The sequence below is a fragment of the Seriola aureovittata genome, chromosome 7 (assembly GCF_021018895.1).
Source record: "Seriola aureovittata isolate HTS-2021-v1 ecotype China chromosome 7, ASM2101889v1, whole genome shotgun sequence".
Lineage (NCBI taxonomy): Eukaryota > Metazoa > Chordata > Actinopteri > Carangiformes > Carangidae > Seriola > Seriola aureovittata.
Window position 1 is genome coordinate 17,734,541 of NC_079370.1, and position 21,479 is coordinate 17,756,019.

The window sequence follows — 21,479 nt, forward strand, 5'->3', positions numbered from 1 at the left end:
TGGAGTGCTGCAGTGATAGTTGTCCTTCTGGAAGTCTCCACACACGATCTCTGGAGCTCAGTCAAAGACCATCAGGTTCTTGGTCTCCTCTGTTGACAAGGCCCAACAGCCAGTGTAAATGGATGGGGAGCCACTCAGACAGCATCCTCTCAGTAGGGCAGGTTAGGGCACCTGTGTGGACTTGTGGGAGACACTGTGAAACAGAGGATAACATTGCTTCCTGGTGGTAAAATTATCACCAGAAATCATGCAGATACCATAAAGTACATTTTCTCCCAAAACAAAGCCCTATAACCTTTATCCACTTTGGCTTCTGTAAACCATAATCATCCATAATATTCAAATTCATTCTTAAATAAAACCCATTTACTCATTTCAAATTACTCTACGCAGTGATTTAATCTGGGTCTAGCAGATGAGCCTATTCTTCCATTCCCTTCACTTTATTAGTGCAAATCCTCACAACAGCCTGGCATAGTGTTTCACCTGGGATTACCTATGAAAATTTAATTTCACGTTCAAATTGATTCACAATATTAGTTTCATTAAGTTGCATATTAATTTCATTTGTACCTATTAAAAGCCAAATTAGATTGACTTTTTTTCCACCAAGTTAATTTTATCCCCATCAGAAAATAAATTCATCGTAGTCCAGCTAGTCCTCAAATGCCCTCTGGCTTTGTATTAAAGGAACATTGTCAGGTTTCTCCTGGGCCATGAGCACAGTGATTTTGAGTCCTCTTTACTTGACACATTAATGAGCCAAAGCTGTGATTGCTACTTTGAAGGTTCAGTCCAAAAGCAGCATGTTGCATCATTGTTGATATCAGATAACAGTTTTGTTTCAATACAGTAATATTTTGTTTGCTTCTTGCAGTCACAGTTTGATTCATTCAATTACTTGCAGACACAGTCAGCGTTACGGTCATATTACAGATGTGAAGAACAATTATTGAATGATGTAAATAGCAAATACAAAGTTTTAATACACTGTGAAATATAATGTGTATTATATATTTTAGGATGATATAGTTTTATAATGAAATTTGGCTGCAGATGTGTGCCGATGTCCAGGCAGTTGTTTTTGAATAGGTCTTAATTTGAGTAAAAATCAATGACATTCAATCCATTTAAACATAATTAATGTCAGTAACATAATATTTGTAATATGTTGCAATTGTTGAACAAATTTGGTCTATAAGACAAAGGTAAATTCATCCAATCTTGTTTTTGAAATAATTAATGTTTGATGAAATATCAAACATTAATTTTCACCACCCTGAATAGACATCCAAACAACATAATAACTCTATCCTCCCTGCAAACATGAATATGAGGAAAGTTAACAGGCCACTTAAGACGAAGTGGCACAAAAGTTGCTGAAATCAAACCGAATCATTCACAGCCAAGGTTTTTCAGGAAGTTAAACAGCTTTTGATAAAGGTAAACCTCTAAACCTTGTGGAAGTTTGGATTTGCAACAATACGACAGAAAGCTTTTTCAAATATTGTGTGTATGCATATTGAATGCTCAGTGAGAGAGGTGAAGCAGTGGAGGGAATAGTAGTTGATGAATGAGAAGCATAAAAGAGAGAAATACTTGAAATACATAAAGTGTTTTTCAACATGGGACTCAAATCAGATGTGGTTGCAATGAATTCCACCCTACTCTTACTTCGTGTTGTTGACTCTGATGCTGCTGCTAGGCTTGTACTCTGTAATTGTCTTATGATCCAGTCACCAGCGTTTAGTTTTGGATGGTTTCTTACGTTATTCCTTCCTTTGCTTCTTTATGCAAACAGATAAGCCTGAGGGCAGAGTTCATTTTTTATACTGTCTTAAACTGGAAAAAGACTTCTTGTCTCTCTAATGCTCTGTTTTGTGTCCCAGTTTTAGCATGCTTGACACTAGCAGCGAAGTTGTTCATGTATGTGTGTGTGTGTTAGTATAGCCCTAGGCTATACTAACAGTCCCTTCTTGCTCTGTGTATATCTATGTGTGCGTGCTTGTGTGTGTGTGTGTGTGTGTGTGTGTGTGTGTTTTGTCGTCAGCAACAGTAAAAGCCCTTCTGTGAGCAGGTTGAATCGTGATGCTTCAGCATCATAAACAAGGAATTTACAGCCACTCAGCCAGAATGGGTCATTAAACGTGTGTGTGTATTTGTTGATGTGTCTGATTGTGTGAACCTTTGCTATTAGACTTCAGGCATTAAAAATACGCCCTTTGTTCCACTGTTACAGCTCATTTCAATTCATTTCATTGTCTGTCTCTTCCATGTTTTCTATTTAGTCACATTTGTGGCAGTCGTAATCTCTGTTATTGTTATTACAATGTGCCAAAGTCAGGTGTTAATGACCCTCTGCTGTAACCTCAAACCAACAACCAACCCATATCCTCCATGCAGGCAGGTAGACAGGAAGACACTGAGGGAATAGGGAGTGGAAGTAGGCTTCCTGAGGTTTGAGAGCTCTCACAAACAAACATGTGAAGAAATGCTGGAAGGCCTTCTGCTGCCTTGATGTTTGATTGCTGTGCTGGCAGCTCGTATATCACAACAGATAGGGAGAAGTTGAATTAATATTGATATGGAGGCTTGCACTACTGTTAAAATGTGTAACTCTCACACCGTAGTGAAAGTTATGTTCAGTGTCTATGGTAATGCATATTACAAATATTTGTCATTTGCAAACCTATACAATTTGAATATGATTTTTTTTGTACCCATCAAGGCTGAGCAGTTAATTGAAATATTATTAAAATCACAAATATGACCAAGTGCAATATCCAAATCACAGGAGCTGCAGTTTTTTTGATAAACGTAAAATGTGTCACAACATACCATAAAGAAAGCAGCGTGTTGCTACAGAGATGCCCCAGCCTACAAATCATATTCTCCAGATGTAAAGGAACATGCTTGTTTGGTATGAGACCCAACAAAAATCAAATCATCATTTTTATAATTTTTTCAGTGAAAATTAAATGCAAAAAATGACCACTCCAACTGAAATCTTGACTCCTATTGCAATCGTGAGAGCTGCTGAAATAATTTTTAATTAATTTTTAATGATATATATATATGTGTGTGTGTGTGTGTGTGTGTGTGTGTGTGTGTGTGTGTGTATTTTGCATATCATTCAGCCCTAGTACCGATTATACGATACTGTGAAAATACTGTTTCCTTTTGTTGATATTTTCCTCTGCCACAGCCTGCTCATAATTCTCCTTCAAATGCTTGTGGGGTTAAGCTTATGATAGATCGACAAATAGAGATGCTGACATTTCTTGAAGAGAAGCAAACATTGAAGGATTTAGTACATTATAAATTTCAACTGTCTTGATTTTTGTCATGGAGGGGTGGAAATTTCTTGTTCTGAGTTACTGGCCTCACCCATCCAGGGAGTATAAAAGATAACCTTGGAGCCCATACACTATTTCATCCTCTTTCCTTTGTTCAGCTCCTTCTATTCAGTTCCTCCTGTTTTCTTTTTTCACCTTCTGACACTAATAGTAACATATTTATCTACTTAACAGAAAGCTAATTTAATCTGGCCATTAAGCCATGCTGAATATTGCATGATGCCATTGTTGGAGTTTTGAATGGATATTTAATACCTTTTAAACATGAATGTTTTGGATGCTTCACTCAAGATACATAGTATTTAATCTTTTTTGTGTGTTATTTTCTATTCTATTTTTTCTGTGGTTGGCTGCACTCATTTGAACAAGGATTTGAACCGGCTACTGGCTCATTTCTCATAGACCTTTATCCCTGCCAAATCCTTGATTTCTACAATCAATAAGAATCACGCGCGCACACACACACACTATGTAAGCAAAGCTGACAGAGACAGAGTGAAAAGTGTCTCCTGTGTTTGTGTGTTAGCGTGCACTGTGAATTTGTTTATGTTAGCCGACAGACCTTTAGTGTGTTAGCTGCTTGTTTCCTGTGATTTGAGTCTGGGTGCCACAACTTCTCCATCCACCCTTCAGGCCGACACAGTGGAATAATAGGTCTTATCAACTGACCTTTACATAGATTTTTGTTAACTATTGTGCCCAAGGTGTACTGTTCACAGCCAGCTGAGGGAAAAGTAAATCTAGGGTCCCAGACGTCTAGATGCACAGAAAAACAATAAGCCTCAGCGCAAGCAGGGGCAGGGTTAGGAGTTGGCTGTGAAGCCATAACCACAACAGCAAGGCCTGCATGTCTGAGTTAGACATATTACCTTGAAAAAAGAGGTTGAAATAATAGTATTTTATTACTCCTGTTCTTGAACTGATGTGTCTTATCAGTTCATTATCTAAATACAGGCAGAAATTGCGTACTTTATTGATTCTATTTTAAATTAGCATAGAAAATGAAGAATAGTGAGTGAATAGTGGGCTGCGGCCTGCTGCTGCAAAATTACTGCAGCCAGGGAAATGTCATGAAGTTGCAGTTGCACAACCCTGCAGAGTGCCTTTAATTTGAAAAGATGGATAAGGTGGGGACACGTGGTGTTACCTGGCTGAGGCAATAGGGCTAGAAAGAGGAGAAACGGAGAGAAAAGTAGATTTAACTGTAGATTTTTCATAGATATTCACTCCAACCTCTGACGTACTACGTGTGCGCACAACCCAGATACAATGAAACTTGTGATAGTTGGACTGGCCATCAGACATACTGGGACAAATCCCATTGGGCTGCCACAACAGTGGGCCGGTTGACCGTCAAAAAATCCATAAAGTTTTAATGGCCATGTTGTGTCTCTCATTCTGGGTGCACATGCCTGTGCAGTGTGCATGGTCTGGGACTGAGTTCTCTTCCACAACACCCTGAAAACTAAAACATCAACAACATACAGTATACACTGACTTGCCTGTCCCCTCTTCATGCTTTCTGTTATCTCTATCTCCCTGACAGCCTTTTGTTTACTACAGAAAAATTGAATCTCTTCTTTGTTCTCTCTTCACAACACCACATCCTTTTCCTGCATTTCCAAACTGTCGCATCCTGTTAACTTTCCAATTTATAACCATTGTTCAGTACTCACTAGTCTTATATTGACTATTATCATGCAGGCACTTTTTTATGCTTTTCAGAAGGCGAATGACAGTCTTCAGCACCTGATAGTAGTGCTTCACTTTCTCTGCTCCAATCTGCTGCTGGTTTCTTTTCTTAGTTTGGAGATCAGTCGAATTCAGCACATTGTGTTTCTGATGCCAGAGGTCTTGTCATGGCAGGGTAAAAAAGACATAGCACAGCTCATTGGTGACATACCTTGTATTAAAGAAAATCACTAAAGAATTGTAGTGTCAGGATAAGAGTAGAGGAGCCATTTCTGCAGATAAAAGCTTGAAGCTTGAAAGAGAAAGTGGAATGTGGTGCAGAGAGGCAGAGGGAGAGAGATGGGAAGTCATTAGCTGGGTTAAAAGCAAATTGAATCAGGCCCACTGTATGTGCTCTTTTGTAAATTTCTCTGGCAATTGCAGTGAGGAAGTGAATAAAGCCTAAGAGAATAAGGAGGCAGTTTTTGCATGAGATGCTGCAGAGAGGCGCACAAGCAAGTCATCCCTTTTTCCTCTTTTGACTACATACACACTAACAATCGCAGCAGGCATATCTGCCCCAGCTTGAGACTTCTCATTCAGACTGTAATATCCACCAGTGGGGTTCATGCGATATTCACTACAGACACTGATGAGTGATGAATTAAAAATGCTGAACAGGCTCAGTTGATTCTGATTTTGTATCAAAATGGCAAGAGGCAAGTATCTTTGAAAGAGAGTTGTTGGGGCATGGATGGCAGGAGTGTCAGGCACAAAGACTGCTCCACTGGCTAGTGTTTCTTAAGGAACTGTGACGAAAGTGACATCTGCATTTTTAAATCTATGGGAAAGCCATCAGTAAATGGGGTCGGAAACTGTGGTTTACAGTGCATATTTGATGACTGTGATGCTCGTACATTAGTAGAATGTGAAAGGAAAAACAGAAGAGCAAGTCCTGCTCAGAATGCCATTATGTATATGTGAGTGCACATTTGAGAGTCCAGTGGTGTAAGAACCATGAATAGGCCTACTGATTGACTGGTATGTGGAAAAAAGTAATATTGTCAGTTGAATCATCCTTTACCATTTTCGCAACAAGTCAAGTGCATGTGTGGTGTACACAGAGAGAATGGTACAGGCCTGAATGCTTGACCCCTACAGTCAGGGGATCTGGTTGCTCTGTTATGCTGTGATGGGCATTTTGCTGCCACCACTATCATCATCAAAACACCAAATGACGGAATTTCTTTTGTAAAAATGGTGTTCATCCCTCCACTAGAGTACAGAGACTTGAAGAATCAATGCGCATTAAAGCTTATCTGGTGGCACGTGGTGGCCCATCACTTTACTAAGACACTTTGGTTTTTTCTTTAATTTGCCACCCATCTGTAATTTGTCCATATCGCTCACTCATCTTAAAAGCAAATACACAAACCATGTTACACTGCTCTACTTGACTGCTTTTTCATTTTGTTGATCGTTGATCAATGATCTCATCTTTTCTCTTCCGTGTTGTTTTTCTCCCTGAGGAGCAGCAGTGAAAATACATCATGTGAAGCAGCAACAAAAGAGGGAGGAAATGTGCTGATGTGCTTCAGAAAAGTCGAGTTACAGAGGATTCAGTGGTGTTTACACAAGGGTTTCTGATCACGTTCATATTGTGGATTGTTCTGGATTGTGGGAATGCATGGATGCACAATGTACACTCAATCTCTTTTTATTTTACACTTAAACACACCTACAACACATACAAACTCACACCTCCTCAAAGGAACTCCCTTCTCTTCTTCTATTTTGTTCCTAACACACACACGATCATATGCAGACACTCTCCCACTCACCCGCACACACACACACACACACACACACACACACACACACACACACACACACACACACACACACACACACACACACACACACACACAGCTTTTCTAGATATATACCATGTTGGCCTTTCCTGCTGTTTATCAAACCAATGTATGGGTAGTTTTCAGCTCCACTGATCTGAACATATTATTCCATTTCCCTCTTTCCCACTGCTTAACACACAAACGCACAAATACATGCCCGGAACACACACATGCATGCTCCCTCAACTGTTCTCCCCACTCACTCACCAGGAGAGACTCTGCTTCCCGCAGTAAATCCAAAAGATTGATGTGTCTCCTTGGACAAAATGAGATTGTGTGTCATTACAAGGCATTACACTACAGAACCCCTGAGTAACTGAATTAGCCCTAGTGTGTCACAGGAAAACGCAGTAAACACACACATGCACACACACACACACACACGCACGCACGCACGCACGCACGCACGCACACACACACACACACACACACACACACACACACACACACACACACACACACATATACAACTGATCGTCTAACAGAGTATTTGCACAAACGAGTTTCCTACATGTTTTCTTTCCAAGAGGTAAATTGTCCACAGTTGTCAGACAGAAACATTAACCCAGAGATTACGCTTTCTTTCTGTGACTCAGACGTAATGCATGTCCTCTTTTCCAGGGGACAGAGTAATTGGTAACATAATCTTAACTAATGTTATAATGTTTGATGACCCTCAGACCTCAGATGCTGTGCAAGGCTGGTACTGAAGCTGTCTTTACCCCGCGCCTTTCAATCTCTCAGCAAGGCCACATTATAAGCTGCGGAATCATTTTTCAATCTTGTGCCTTCGTCTTTACCTGTGGAGAGATAGTTTAATGTCGCAGCAATGTTACCTGCTGTTCACAACCAATGAGATTGACAGCTGACTATGACATTCTGTGAAGGTGGCTTGCGATGGACAAAAAACTGTAAAAGGCAACCTAAAATCACACTTAAACTGAGGCTCTGTCCTGCTTTTAGTTACATGTTGGTGACCTTAATCTGTGCTACACCTTGCCACTGAGCTCTGTGCCCCACCTTTCTGAGAACACAGATCACACTGCTGATCATATGTAGAGGCATGTGTTCAATAAACCCTATGAAGTAGGTACTCAGTCAACCAAGCAGTGATCTGGATCACAGAGATTTTACAGTTCTGTAAGACATGTAAAAATACATCACTAAGTAGAATGTAGAAGGTTTTATTAAGGTGTCAATTAACGTCTGAAACCTGTAGATGTTAAGGTGTAGTTAGTCACACACCTGGCCGGTGACATTAACCTAACCACTGGGTAATGCAGTTGTTTATGAAGTCGTTGTGAGCAGGCCACTCAGTCTCACGGTCAGTCAGGTTGTCTGCCAGTGAGTCAGTAACGTAATCTAATAGTGCATCAGTAAAGTCAAGAACAAGTGATTTCATCAGTCACTTACAATGGAGTGGGCAGGGGACAGGTGAGATAATGAGCCAAGTGGCTTGCAGCTCGAACTTCCGATCAGATTTTCTACCACTTTGACTAACTTTATCAATTGTCTGGTGGTTCAATAATAAGCAAACATCATGACATTATTGTCCGGTAACAATGGGCTGACTGATCTAGTACAAACACTATCTTGAGGTCTATCTACAGACAAAACAAGAAGTTGAGAAAACAGTCATGGTTCCTTTTGTAGACATGGGCTTATGGTTTCACACACATACACGTGCTGTCTTTCTCCAGTCAAAACAACAAGCAAGGCTGCTGTAGTAGTTACAGGAATCTAAGGTCAGCATGTGACACTTTTTGTAAAAGACACACACACACTCTCAAACAAACACACAGAGCTGTTTCAGTGTGCAGCATTGGGAACACGAGACTAAATAACATAATTCAAGAGGTCAGACACAAAGGCTGAATTGAACACTGGGAGGAATGGGCCCCAGCTGCATTAGGAGACACACTCAGACACACTGGTCTATTCACAGATGAAAGGAAACACACATGCGCGTGCAGACACAAGCGCGCGCGCGCACACACACACACACACACGCACACACACACACACACACACACACACAATATCTAACACAAAAATGCAAAAACAATATTATGTGAGATAACAGTGTGAGAACTTCGTGTTATATCTCAGTCTGAGCAGAACAACTTATTGGCAGGACAGAAAACAAGTCCATGACAAGTCTGTTTCTCAGAGTAAACTCTTGAATGTAAAAGGCTTCAGACACCTTGTTTTGTGGTCTCAACAAGCTCCTCTGGTCAATGGGCCATCTCTTCATAAGAAATAAACAAAAAGCCACTGAAAAATGTTGAGTTCACACAAATGTAAACTCTAAAAACTTCTGTCATTTGGTTTGTCTTCAGTGTTCTGTAGCCTTTATTAAAAAATCCTCTCTGTTTTTGGAATAAAACACAATGTGTGTGTTTTGCTAGAGAAGGTCTGTTAAATGTCTAAAATGGGAGATTTGCGGGATCTATCAAGTAACATGACACACCGACGTACTGACATAGGTTTTTGTACATTGAGATGTCATGTATCACCACCATCCACATCATTGTCAAATTACATTGCCAAAAGGCAGACATATTGATATTCATTGTTTAATATTATAAAGAAAGTTTCTGCTGTGCTCACACAGTTGTATTTATTTGCTTTGATTATTTGAGTAAGCTCAGTTTCTACTTAATAAACACCACATTTCTTTGCTTAAAAATTGAGCCAAGAAGATTAAGCTCCACAAGCTGCAAGCACTGAAATTTGTGTTTCGTCCCAAATCCTGATCATGGCTTAAAATTAGAACCCCTAATAAGATAAAAGATGTAAGGAATATCGTCTTTATCCATGTCTCACAAGATCATTGGTGTGTGTGCAAAGTTCCCATGCTTCTTGAATGATGCCAGGTTCTTACTTGTGACTGTGTATCAAGGCTAAATTGAGTTTAGCTGCCAACCTTTCTCTGAATAACTAATCATCCTCTATTCATCCCTCCTAATAGGTCTTTACTCCATTGTGTCAACATTCTTTGTTCCTTGACTCCACATTATTTTGCAACCTCCACTTTGACTTTGAGATGACACTAATAGTAAACTTACAGGCTTCAGGCTTTGTTCACTCATATAATAGCAGTTTTACGATTTTGTTTCCTCATATACCCACTCCACCTCTCTCCCACTCTCAACAATAAGTACAGAGAATAATCTTGCTTTCCAGTTTGCAAAGCGCTCAGACTTCCCTGCACAGTTTAGGCTTTGTTTTCATAATTGCATCTTCAAGCTGACACAATACAAACCCCCGCGAACACACACACACACACACACACACACACCACACACACACACACACACACACACACACACACACACTCACACACACACACAGATTATAATGCACACATGGCCTAATTTGTTTATGCATAAAGCATCTTTCTAATGTGCAGACCCTAAATGCTTATCATTGAGAAAACCTTTTTCCTGCTCAACTCGCTCCCAGTCTGCATCTTTAAGAAGCTGCACAAGAGAGCTTCTCCAAAGGGAATTATACTGTATTTGTGTGTGTGTGTGTGTGTGTGTGTGTGTGTGTGTGTGTGTGTGTGTGTGTGTGTGTGTGTGTGTGTGTGTGTGTGTGTGTTGATGGAGGTTAACAAATGTATAGAGAAACCTCAGGGCTTTCCTTTCTTTGTTACCTTTTCAAGGCAGCAACCACACAATAGTCCATCTCTCTCTCTCTCTCTCTCTCTCTCTCTCTTCTCTCTCTCTCTCTCTCGCGCACTTGCACACACACTGGGGAGGTAGCCTCTCTCATTGTAACACATTGATGAACTACACTGTTGTCAGGTACAACAGCTACCTCTGTGGTTTAATTAACTGGGACGAAACAGAAGGGAGGGAGGACAAAAACAAAAGGATGGAGGCTTGATAACGAGGAGAAATATTTGCTTTTAATTCTGAAAGTATTTTTCCTTTACAACAATGGAGTGTTGTTGATGGTGCTGCTCTTGGCATCAACAGTTTAGTTAATTTCAGTTTCTCTTCTCTTCTCTTCTTTTCTCCTTTGACAGAAAATAAAGGGATACAGAAAAAACAAAAAATTTCATCACAGCACAACTTGAATACACAGCAAACGTGTGTGTGTGTGTTCCACAGAGAGTGACACCGCTCCTCTCTTTCAGTCACTGTTAGTCTGAGGGTGCTGACTAGTTGTCGCAGTATGTTTAAGCTGATGGAGAGGTCGAAACTGCTAATGCGTTGTTGTGATACTGGACGAATGTTCAGCAGCAGCAGTACACTCACACAGGCACATGAACACACATACACATAATTGATGCAAACACACACATGCACACACACTTGCGCACACACCCAAACAGGCCACTGACTGTCTCTTGAGATTAATGTTGGTGTGATCCACTCAGCTGGGCCTGATCACATTAAGATGGATGGACCCCCTGGTGGTATAAGTGTGTGTGTGTGTGTGCGCGCATGCAGGGCCCCATCTGTCTGTGTTTTCTCCGCAGCTAGGTCCTGTGACCTAGCTGCCATCTTTAGTGCCCTCAACTAGGATAAGCAATACCCTGTGAGGGAGAGATGGATGGATTTTTTTCCACGGTGACATTAAAAAATGCTCTTGGCGTTTCAGATGTGTTTCAAAATGATTATAAAGATATTGTAGGTCGGTCAGTGGATTCTTAATGAAGGTGTTGCACGGTCCAGTGGAGTGGAGTAAGAAAGAGGGACCAAAAGCCTATTGGTTCCTCATACCCTAATCAATTACAGGAATGGCATCTTTTAATAATTAATCTAAATGTTTCATAGATTACGTCCTACATTGCTGCTTTGTCAGGGCGTTGGTTCTCCTCTGTAGCCAACAGTATTGGACTGTGGTCAAACATAGCATCACCCTTGTGTGTGTTGCAGTGTCTGAATTTGAACAGTTCTAAGAAGAGCATGTACTCTTAAATAAAAATTCTTTGCTCTGAGAAATAATATTTAACACCGTCTTTGTATTTGGACTTTATAACATTTTCTTTGAATCACGGCGTCTTTGTATGTTCTGCAATGTAATTTTCTCTGAAATGCCTTTCTCACCTTGATATGCAGTGTCTCACCTTACTCTTATCAGAACTAATAACCATAATAGACTTCATTAAATGGATAAAACTTTGATAGTTTCTCCACTACTTTGTTACTGTGGCATGGCCCATCAGGGCTGGATGTTGTACATTGTAAAGCCTTGAGGCAAATGTGTCATTTGTGATATTGGGCTATATAGACAAACTTGGCTCAACTTTGACTATAGTTTTTGTAATTGGAATAGTACTTGGAAAAAATGGTTAGTGTTTTAGTGTTCCTCTAAAATGACATAGAATGTACATGGCCAACTTACAAACACATCCTGTGAACGTGACTATTGTATCTTCAGTCCAGCAGGAGTTCTGTGTTGTTTGCCAGTTTGAGCTTCAGGGGAATCCCTGTTATTTCTCCATGAGTCTGTCATGGAGTCTGTCATGGACAGATACAGGGTTTATGCTTGTTATCTGCAACAGTCTGATTTCATAGTCTCATACTAGCCGCCTTACATCACAGCATTTGATGGTTATTAATCATTAGTAAGATGTTTTGTCATTGCGCTGGAGTGTATAAATCCCACAGCAAACCAATTTTAACATTGAGACACTTTTATTAAAAAGGAACAGGAGCTTTTGATCTTTATTCTGTGTCAAAAGCTTGGATTAGTAGTGCTGTGTTAATAAGATGGTCATGTTGTTTTCTTTGTGAGTGTAGCTGGACCGTGGTCTTCTGTTAGTCACAGTTTGGTTAGTTTGGAGGTTTCAGTGAAAACACCACTGGGCGTGCTGCATTCTACCAATGGGAAGTTTTTAGTGCTTTACATCACTGTTAGTATATACTTGGCAAGTGTGGCTCCAATAGGAATTGAACTCTTAATGTGGCAGTGTTAAAACCACCGTCAGCTGAGTTATACAGAAAAATGAACCCACAAATCTTGAAGGTAAATTTGCCAAGCTCAATTTTTTTGTACCATACTGGAACACATGTGGAGGAAAGGGTGATAAATAATAATAAGTGGGGGAATGGGTGATATTTATAAATAATATACTTGATGAGAAAGTAGCTTGGTCTTATTTTTCCTTTGAAATATTTTGATCCCTGCAGACACACACATTTACCTAATTACAGTGTTTTACTTGTGTTCACTCAACAGTGTGTTCCAGCAACAACGGCAACTAACAAGAGCTGTTGCCAGAAATTTAAGCCAAAAGTGAAATAATGAGTGAAAGAAACGACTGTGGTAACAACAGCGTATATTTTTAACCCACTGTGACAAATTGGAAGGTCAGAAATGAAGCCTTAATGGAGTAAACACAAAAAGCACGATTAACAGTGGCCTTCATTATTCTTTTTGTGTTGTGATTTACAGACAACTTGTGAAGAGAAGTCCCCTTCATGCTAAATAAAGACCTCTCCAGACTTTATACCATGCAGTGCGTCTGGATCTGGTGTGATTGTGTATTTCACCTTCTTTTTCTGTGTATTTTGTGTCTTTAATTTTTCTGCTTCATAGTCTTGCTCCCTCCTTTTCGCAGGCAATTGAATTAAGCTTCTCTGCTTTTAGTAAAACAAAACAATGTATTGAGTCTAATCTTTCCACAGCTTGCCTCGGTCAGAGAGACAGCTGTCCACGGTTATTTTGGAGCTAGCTGGAGTCCTTATAAACAGTTTAGGAGACAAAAGGACAGTTTTGACTCCCTGCTTTCTTCTGCTTCTGCTCTATTGGGGAAGTGTGCGTGAATAGATTTCATTAAAATATTAAAAAGTCTCCTTTGTTTATCTGTATACTCGCCACCTTCTTCTCAGTTCTTTGTATTTCCACATGTTAGTTCAGTTGATTCAAAAGAAATGTTCATGGCTGGATTGGTCACATTTGAGATGTGATAATGTAAATGATTTACAATGTCTAACTGTAGCTTTATATAATACACTTATTATCACAAGCAAAAAAGTAATTGTCTTGCTCAGAAACACACATGAAATAGGCGTAAAAAAAGTTTTCCATCTTATATTGAATTGCCTCCCTCTCTTTCTCTGTTTGTCTGGCTCTGTCTGTCTAGGTGTCTGAATGCGTGTACCTACTGTAAGACTAAGCATGCCAGAGGAGACTTGGCCAGCTATCCCATTGAGGAACTAGTGGAGAGAGCCAGGCAGTCTTTCCAGGGTGAGTACATTATCTCTGTCACACATGGGCGCACACACACACAGACACACACAACCACAACATGACTGAAGTAAGGTGTTTCTTTGCTACATTATTTCAAAGTCTTCTCTCAAAAAAAGAAATACTTACATGGCAAAACGGGCCACTGAGTTTCTAGTGATTAAGTGATTAGTAAGTGATCAATATATTTAATGCTTATATGCTGTGGAACTGGAAGTGCTGCTGTTGGTTAATTGAAGGTTCTGATATTGGATTACTCAGTACAGTGGTGTGTTTAAGATGATTTTGCCTACCCTTGATTAAATGCGGTTCTTTGTGCTGTTGTTAATTAAGTTTGCAAGTTTTATGTCACTTGCAAGTCACTGTGTTTGCATTTTCTGTGATGTGTGTGTGTGTCTTTGTGTGTTTGTGTGTCCGTCCTATTAACGGGGGAAGGCTTTAGTAACACATGTTGATGTTTTTGTTCTTGGGTAGAGGGTCCAGCCAGTTGGCTCTAGTTCGATGCCAGATGAACAGCTGTTGTGCCCTGGCATCTGTTCCTTGAGAGTAGACTCCCAGAATCCCCAAATGCACAGCAGGCCATGCGTCTATTAGAGCCTCAGGCGGGTCAGTCAAGGGCAAATATACACGGTGATACCACAAATCTCCACTTCCATTCACTATATATAGTATATTAACTGTTTTGTGACTTTTGTATCGACAGAGCCTGTTTGAATTTTGAAAGTTGTTAGTCTGGTGCTTAGTCTAAGATCTGTGTGTTGCATCTGTATGGGCAGACACTGAAAAAACACATATCTTTTGCAACCCACTCCCCTCCTCTTCTCTCCAAACCTCCCAGCCTAATTCATGTCAAATGCAGCGTTTGGGGTCTTCATGCCCAGAGAATAATAAACTAAGGTCAGTTGTCTCATCCCATTAACATTTCATTGTTCATGCACATAATTAAAATGTAGTTCAACCTGAGAATTTGACCATGAATGTTTTAGAAGAGCTTGATGAGCTTGATCCTGATCGCAGCTTGTTTATCTGAGAGCTATCAAATTTATGTCAGATTCAATAGATTCATTTTTAATTTTGCATGTGGAAGCACTTAATCATAGAGCAACTAAAATGCAAAGAGTTCCATCTTTGATGATGCAGTAGAAAAGTCTAAAGGGAACAAATATACTTACATATGTAGCAAATTGCCTCCATCTGCTCCTTTTGAAAATCTCATTGTTCTTGGTGTTGCTAAACTCTTGGCTCCAGACATTTGTCTTTTATAACAATATTCTAGCAACATACCTTCATGTATCCTCTGTGCATAACCAACACTTGTTGGACAGTGGTGCAACCCAGTGCATTAGGGACCTCCTACTTAAAAAAAAAAACCAACTTGACACCCAGCTGGTGAGCAGAAGACTTTTTAATGGCAAACTCTACAGCAGCAAATTCACATAACTGTTTTGACAACAGCCTCTTTTTCATGTTTGGTTTCTGACAGAACTTTTGAAGGCAATGCTTTGAGGCAGTGGGAGTCAGCTAGCACACGAACGCACACTGACAAACTTTCTTAAATACTTTTAAATGTCGTGATTTGTATGACTTGTGGTAACCATGTTGCCACTGTTTCTTTTGCAGCCTTAGCTCTTGTTCAGGCTGACAGAAGCACTGAGTCCAAAAATACACAAGGGACTGTGTGGCTGTGTTGATACAGGTACCAGTAAGAAATTGAAATATTAACCTGGAAGTGTAGAGTGAGGGTTTAACAGAAGTAAAGATGTTGGTTTGAATACTTCTCTGGCACGACTTTACAACTCACCCACACTGCAAAACAGTGGTCTCTTTGACATGAATAAGGAGTCTGGAATTTTTGAGTCAGTGCTATTGTCGGGCTGAACACAGCATCAGTTTATATCAGCGTAATGAAAAGCAAGAGTATACCCTTGACAAGGACATGGCTTTCTAAATCCCTTCCAGAACTTTTTTAAAACAGCTGCATCCATGCCACTGCAGTGCCCGGGGGTGGGCAGTCAAGGGCAAACTCACCAGCTGCTTGAACCTTGATGTGTGTGTGCATATGTGTGTTTGTGTGTTTGTGCACATGTGAGATGCGGGTGACAGTGCAGGGTGAAGATACACCTGCCCTTTACACTCGGATGAGAGAAATGCAAGAAATACTGATATGACTGTTTTGTGACTCATATAACTGCACCTGTATTACTGCATGTGATGTAAACATTTGCCCTGGGTGCAGTACTTTTTAAAGTTTCTCACTAACTCATCCAAGTAAAATGAATGAATGAAAGAATCTGCTAAGCAGTTACAAAACCAACATGAACTCTTTAACAAATTTCAAGTTCATGCAAACTTATAATACACATGATAATGGTTGAGATGTAGAATACAAAGCAGAAACTTCAGTTTGGAGGTCAGATATAAAGGGTTTGTGTACGTGCCTGCATGTGTGTAATCCGTTAAAACGCAGGAAGCATGAGTGTCAGACAGTTAGTTGTTTTCAAAACAGAGAAAGAGGAAGCTGGAGGTTAGCGCCTGTCATGATTTACAGACAGTTGGAATAAGACGGAGACAGTGAGGGGTAATGAGAGAGGAGAGATGAGAGAGATGAGGTTTCACTGTCTATCCACTGTTCTCTGTGGTGGATACAGTCAAAATCAAAGGGTATTTAAGTCAGTGAGCCTTAAAAACATTTTGTTCTTCCCGGTCAGTTTTAGTCCTTCATATCTCTATATCTTCCTGTCTCCATATAAGGACACAAAACAAATTTTTCCTCCTTATTTTGTTTCTTATTCTTTGTAACTATCATCTCACATAAACACTCACATAAATGAGTGATGCACAATGGAAACACAGTTTTTCAACCTAGTTTTTTAATTCTTGTTGACCATGTTTTAATTGTTTCTTTCACACACCCCTCACACACAAACAGATGTACACATACACTCACTGGTGAGTGTGATAAGCAGGTCTCATCTCAGGAATGATTGAGCGTCCACACCCCTTGGCCATTCAATATATATTTTGTCTGTCACTTATAATATATTTCTATTTTGTTGAACAAATAGAATGATCTACCACATTAGTAAACCAACGGCATACTGTGTACACCATCAAATATTTTTTGTTAGGTTTGGAATTACATTATGGTAGTGCTGCAATGCCCCTTTTTTTCTCTCTCTCTCTCTTTATTAGCCACCTTTTTCTTATCTCAAACAAATTGAGCCTCACAAATAGGCCCTGCAATTCGATTTGCTTTTTGATGTCTTTTGAATAAAAAAAAAAAAAAAAAAAGGCTGCAAGTATGAATGCTAATTTTTATTGGCCAGTCAGCCTGCGTTGGGGGTATTTGATTGGTTTATCTCAGGGAACTTTGAAAGGATTTATGGGATTTATTCAAATGTGATTTGAGGTAAATAGCTCTCTTTCCATCTGGAAAAAAAGTGAAAGTGAGTGAGTGCACAGCTTTTAAAATAATCTGAATTATTCAAATGTATGAATGTATAATTCTTAACATCAGAGAGGTTCGTTAATGTATGCAGGTAATGGAGGCTGGGGATGTCATAGGAAATGACAAGGTTGTAGGTGTGTGTGCGTGTGTGTGTGTGTGTGTGTGTGTGTGTGTGTGTGAGAGAGAGAGTGAGTTGCATGGGTGGGGAGGGAGGGTGGCATGAGCCTCGTTTTGTGTGTGACAGAGATATACTGGGAAACAGTGATTGTGCGTGGGCTGGTGTGTGTTAGCTCAGAAGTGTGTATCTTTTAGGTGTGTGTGAAACAGCCAGAAGTAGAGAAATATTTAATCATATTCCTTTGGGTGGGCAGTTCTGGAGATGGCAGTATTCTCCCGTGGTGAGTACAGCAGATAGAAGGTAAATAACCTACATCCACCAGCAGTCTGCCAACAAACCAGTGATTGTTCTCCTCCTGGCTTTCCTCTACTCCTCTAAATTTATTCATCTGTCCTGCCTTCACCCTGGTCTTTTACTTACTCACTTCTTCCTGTTTCTTCTCTGTCTTGTGTATTAACCACAGTACTTTCCAAATTGTGAAAGACTTCTTAAAATGAGACTTTTTCATAAAACTTCACAAGCAAAATATTTGGGCAAGTTTCCCTTACATGGAAATCATGCACAACCGACCATGTTGTTCTGACCACTATTGGTTTTGTGTTTGATTGCATTTTGGTTTAGTGAAAGCCTTTCTTTGACATTGTGTTTCTAAAAAACCCAAATCAATTCCCTTGTCAGTGCATTAGCTGAACTGACAGGGTTGACTCTCGGATATGAGACCTGTCTACCATCGAGGCTGTCCCTCTACAGCAATAGACAGGTTGCAAAAACCCTGTGGGGCAATATAAGGCCTCGCACAATTTTTAGGCAAAAATAACAGGACAGAGGTCATTTTAAATTGTGAGGGTAGCGGTAGCTAAAATAAATTCTACCAAATGCTGCTCCCAGTGGCCATGTGCTGACGGATGATAATGTGTGACCAGGCCTTTAATTAAGCGTGGGTGTCTGTGTCTTGGGAGTGGCTGTGACAAATATTCAGTTGCAATATAAATATGAATCCAACTGTATATGTCACATGAGATATTATTGCTGTCCATACTGCAGCTGTGACATGTGGTAATATAGTGAGGGTAAAAAACTAACCAGGCTTATAATTGTAATATTCTTTTTTTCTTATCTGTGTCACATAAAGCATGATTAAGTCACTTTCTGTACTGTCACTATATACTAAAATGGATAATTTAATAATATTCCTCTGGGTGAGCAGTTCTGGAGATGGCAGTATACTCCATGACGTACTATATCTACCAGTAGTCTGCCAACAAACCAGTGAATGTTCTCCTCTTGGCTTTCTTCTCATACTCTAAACTTAAACACTTTCTGTGCTTCCAATTTAAACTAAAATAGTTGTTATTATTTGGAAATTGGCCGGTGTCCCTTCTCACATTCAAGGTGGCATCAAACGCTTCTTTAACAGACCTGCAGATCCCCTGTGCTGTAAAACATGGTGGCTGCCCCTGAAAAATGTGACAGGAGACAAGGGGCCAGTCAGACAGACTGAGGTGCCAGGGCTGTGTACGCGAGAGAACTCTATTTTTGTTGTGGTCTTCAAACCCCCACTGTGGCTGTCGCCTTGTCATTTTAAACTGTCAGTAGGGTGTTTTTGAAATGGCCCTGTCTAAAACAGGACGTGACGCTTCATAGAAACAGACACACTGCTATCACTCCCACATGACACACTACATTAGTGTGCAACATGCATCTTAGCAATCACGACACAGCTTGAATTTTTTGGGCTGTAGCGAGTGCTGGCATATGACAACACACAACTGAAACCAGTATTGCTTTTTTTCTAGAACTGACAGCTGGAGCTTTTTTCGCTTATGCAAAATAATTTGATGCGCTATTTTCTAAGCAAAAACACAGAAAATGCAGTGTAATGCCTGGAGTTTGTACATGAAACTGACAAAACAGTCAAATTTCCAAAGTTATCTCGTTAATGTTCACATCACAAGTTCCTTCTTTTTTTTAATAACATCATACATCAGAGGCAGATATATACCCTCTAATATTCACAGATATCATCTTCTTTTTCTCCCGTTTCCACATGACTGATGGCATCAGTGTCGAACACAGATATTAGCAAAAATGACACTGCTTAGTTCCCTGGCTCCAGCTGGATGACATATGACAGATAACCATAGATAGACAGATATGTGGGCTTGCTTGTTGGCTTGCTCCAACATCTGTGACAGGTGTCAGCTCCTGTTTACCTCTGCTGCTGCAGCCATGTGACACATGGGCCGACGAGGATGCCAAAGTGTGCCAGGACTGATCCTCCATGGGTCAGCGGTTCCTCCAGGTTGTGTGTTCAAGTTAAAGTTTAGTGGACGCATTTAAAATTACACCTTAGATGAAATTACAAGACAGGTAAATGAACCTTGTGGGGAAAATTGGTGATCACTACAGCGGAAAAAAATGCTGTGGAATATTGAAAGACGGGCAATGCAAGAAACAAATTTGATTCAAAGCAGATGTGAAAGTGTGCATATTTGGGAGCTATTAATAATATCAGCTACTTTTTGTGCAGATTGGAGAACACAGATACAGATCTGTATGCATGTGTGCCAATGTAAATTGTACACTTTGCATTCATTCAGGTAAAATAGACAGAGGTTAGAAGATTAAAAGAAAACTTGCCTCTAATTTGTCTCTTATTGATTGAGATTTGGCAACAGAGACACAGGCGGAGGAGCAAAGAGACTGAAATATTGATAGGAACACATTGATCATAGTTGAGTCACCACCATCAAAGAGCCTTCTATTGGAAAGGCCATGTGGAAAACTGCTGAGCATGCAAGCACTAACACAAATTTCCTGTGTGTGTGGAGGCAGTCAAATTCATTATCCTCTGGGAAAGCTCTCACGGAGAAGCTAAAAATGGATTTACTGAATCTCCTCCAGGCCGATAACTTGCTGATATTTTTCTCACAGACAGAAGTTTCTTGGTGTGTGCTCTTCTGCACTGAGAAATGGCTCAGGCTCCAGCAACAGTTTTTCAAAAAACTGGCTGTTGTGTAGCCACGAAACTCAAACAGACTGCAGCCACACATGCACACACACATCAGAGTTCAAACATATGTCACGACCACTGAAGCATCAAAGAGTGATAACAAGTCTTAAGTGTCTTGACCTCATTTGTTTAGTATCTCTGTGCAGTTTTATATGGTGCACATGATACTAACAGTGCCAGGGTTCAATTGTCAGTATAACTCTGTGGGTGAAGCACAACTCTAAAATGGTTAACGATTCTCCTTCCACTTAGACAACCCAAAATTCAAATGAGTTTGCAAAAAGCCTCCAACGCAAGTCATGAATTTTGTTAAACATCCAAATTAATGGCCTGTACAGAGGACATGCTTGTGCTGGCAGCATGATTATGTAAAACAAGTATCTAACAGAATCACCAAAGCTACATACTCCTTTTGCAGTTATGATGCATACTGACTTATACTTCTTTATCAGCATTGTAAGGCGATTGTAGGACTTTCATTTTTGACTGCTGTGGTGAAAAATCTGTAGTTCAATAGCAAGATGCGGAGCAGTCGTTGGTCTTTACTACTTTACTTTGTTAAAAAGCATAATTGAGATTTCAGGTTAGACACCGAAGAGCCTTCCTCCACTGTGTTGCTTTGTTGGCATCATATTATACTCATCAGCAAGTACCTGAACTGCCAGTATTTGTTGTAAGGGTGACATACCTTACCACAGCAGGTCAGTAGTGTCGTTGCAGCTGCCATGGCAAGTTGCTAGGAAGTGACTGAAAG

At 40.1% G+C, this 21,479-nt stretch overlaps 1 protein-coding gene across 2 annotated transcripts in view; it reads left to right on the forward strand.

Moving 5' to 3' along the window:
* The window catches only part of cdkal1 (CDK5 regulatory subunit associated protein 1-like 1), a 227,831-nt gene that overhangs the window by 79,204 nt on the left and 127,148 nt on the right, over positions 1–21,479 (forward strand). For both annotated transcript variants that reach the window (XM_056380394.1, XM_056380395.1), the window contains exon 8: positions 14,043–14,146. In XM_056380394.1, coding sequence (XP_056236369.1) covers positions 14,043–14,146 — 104 coding nt within the window. The remainder of the gene's footprint in view (positions 1–14,042; positions 14,147–21,479) is intronic.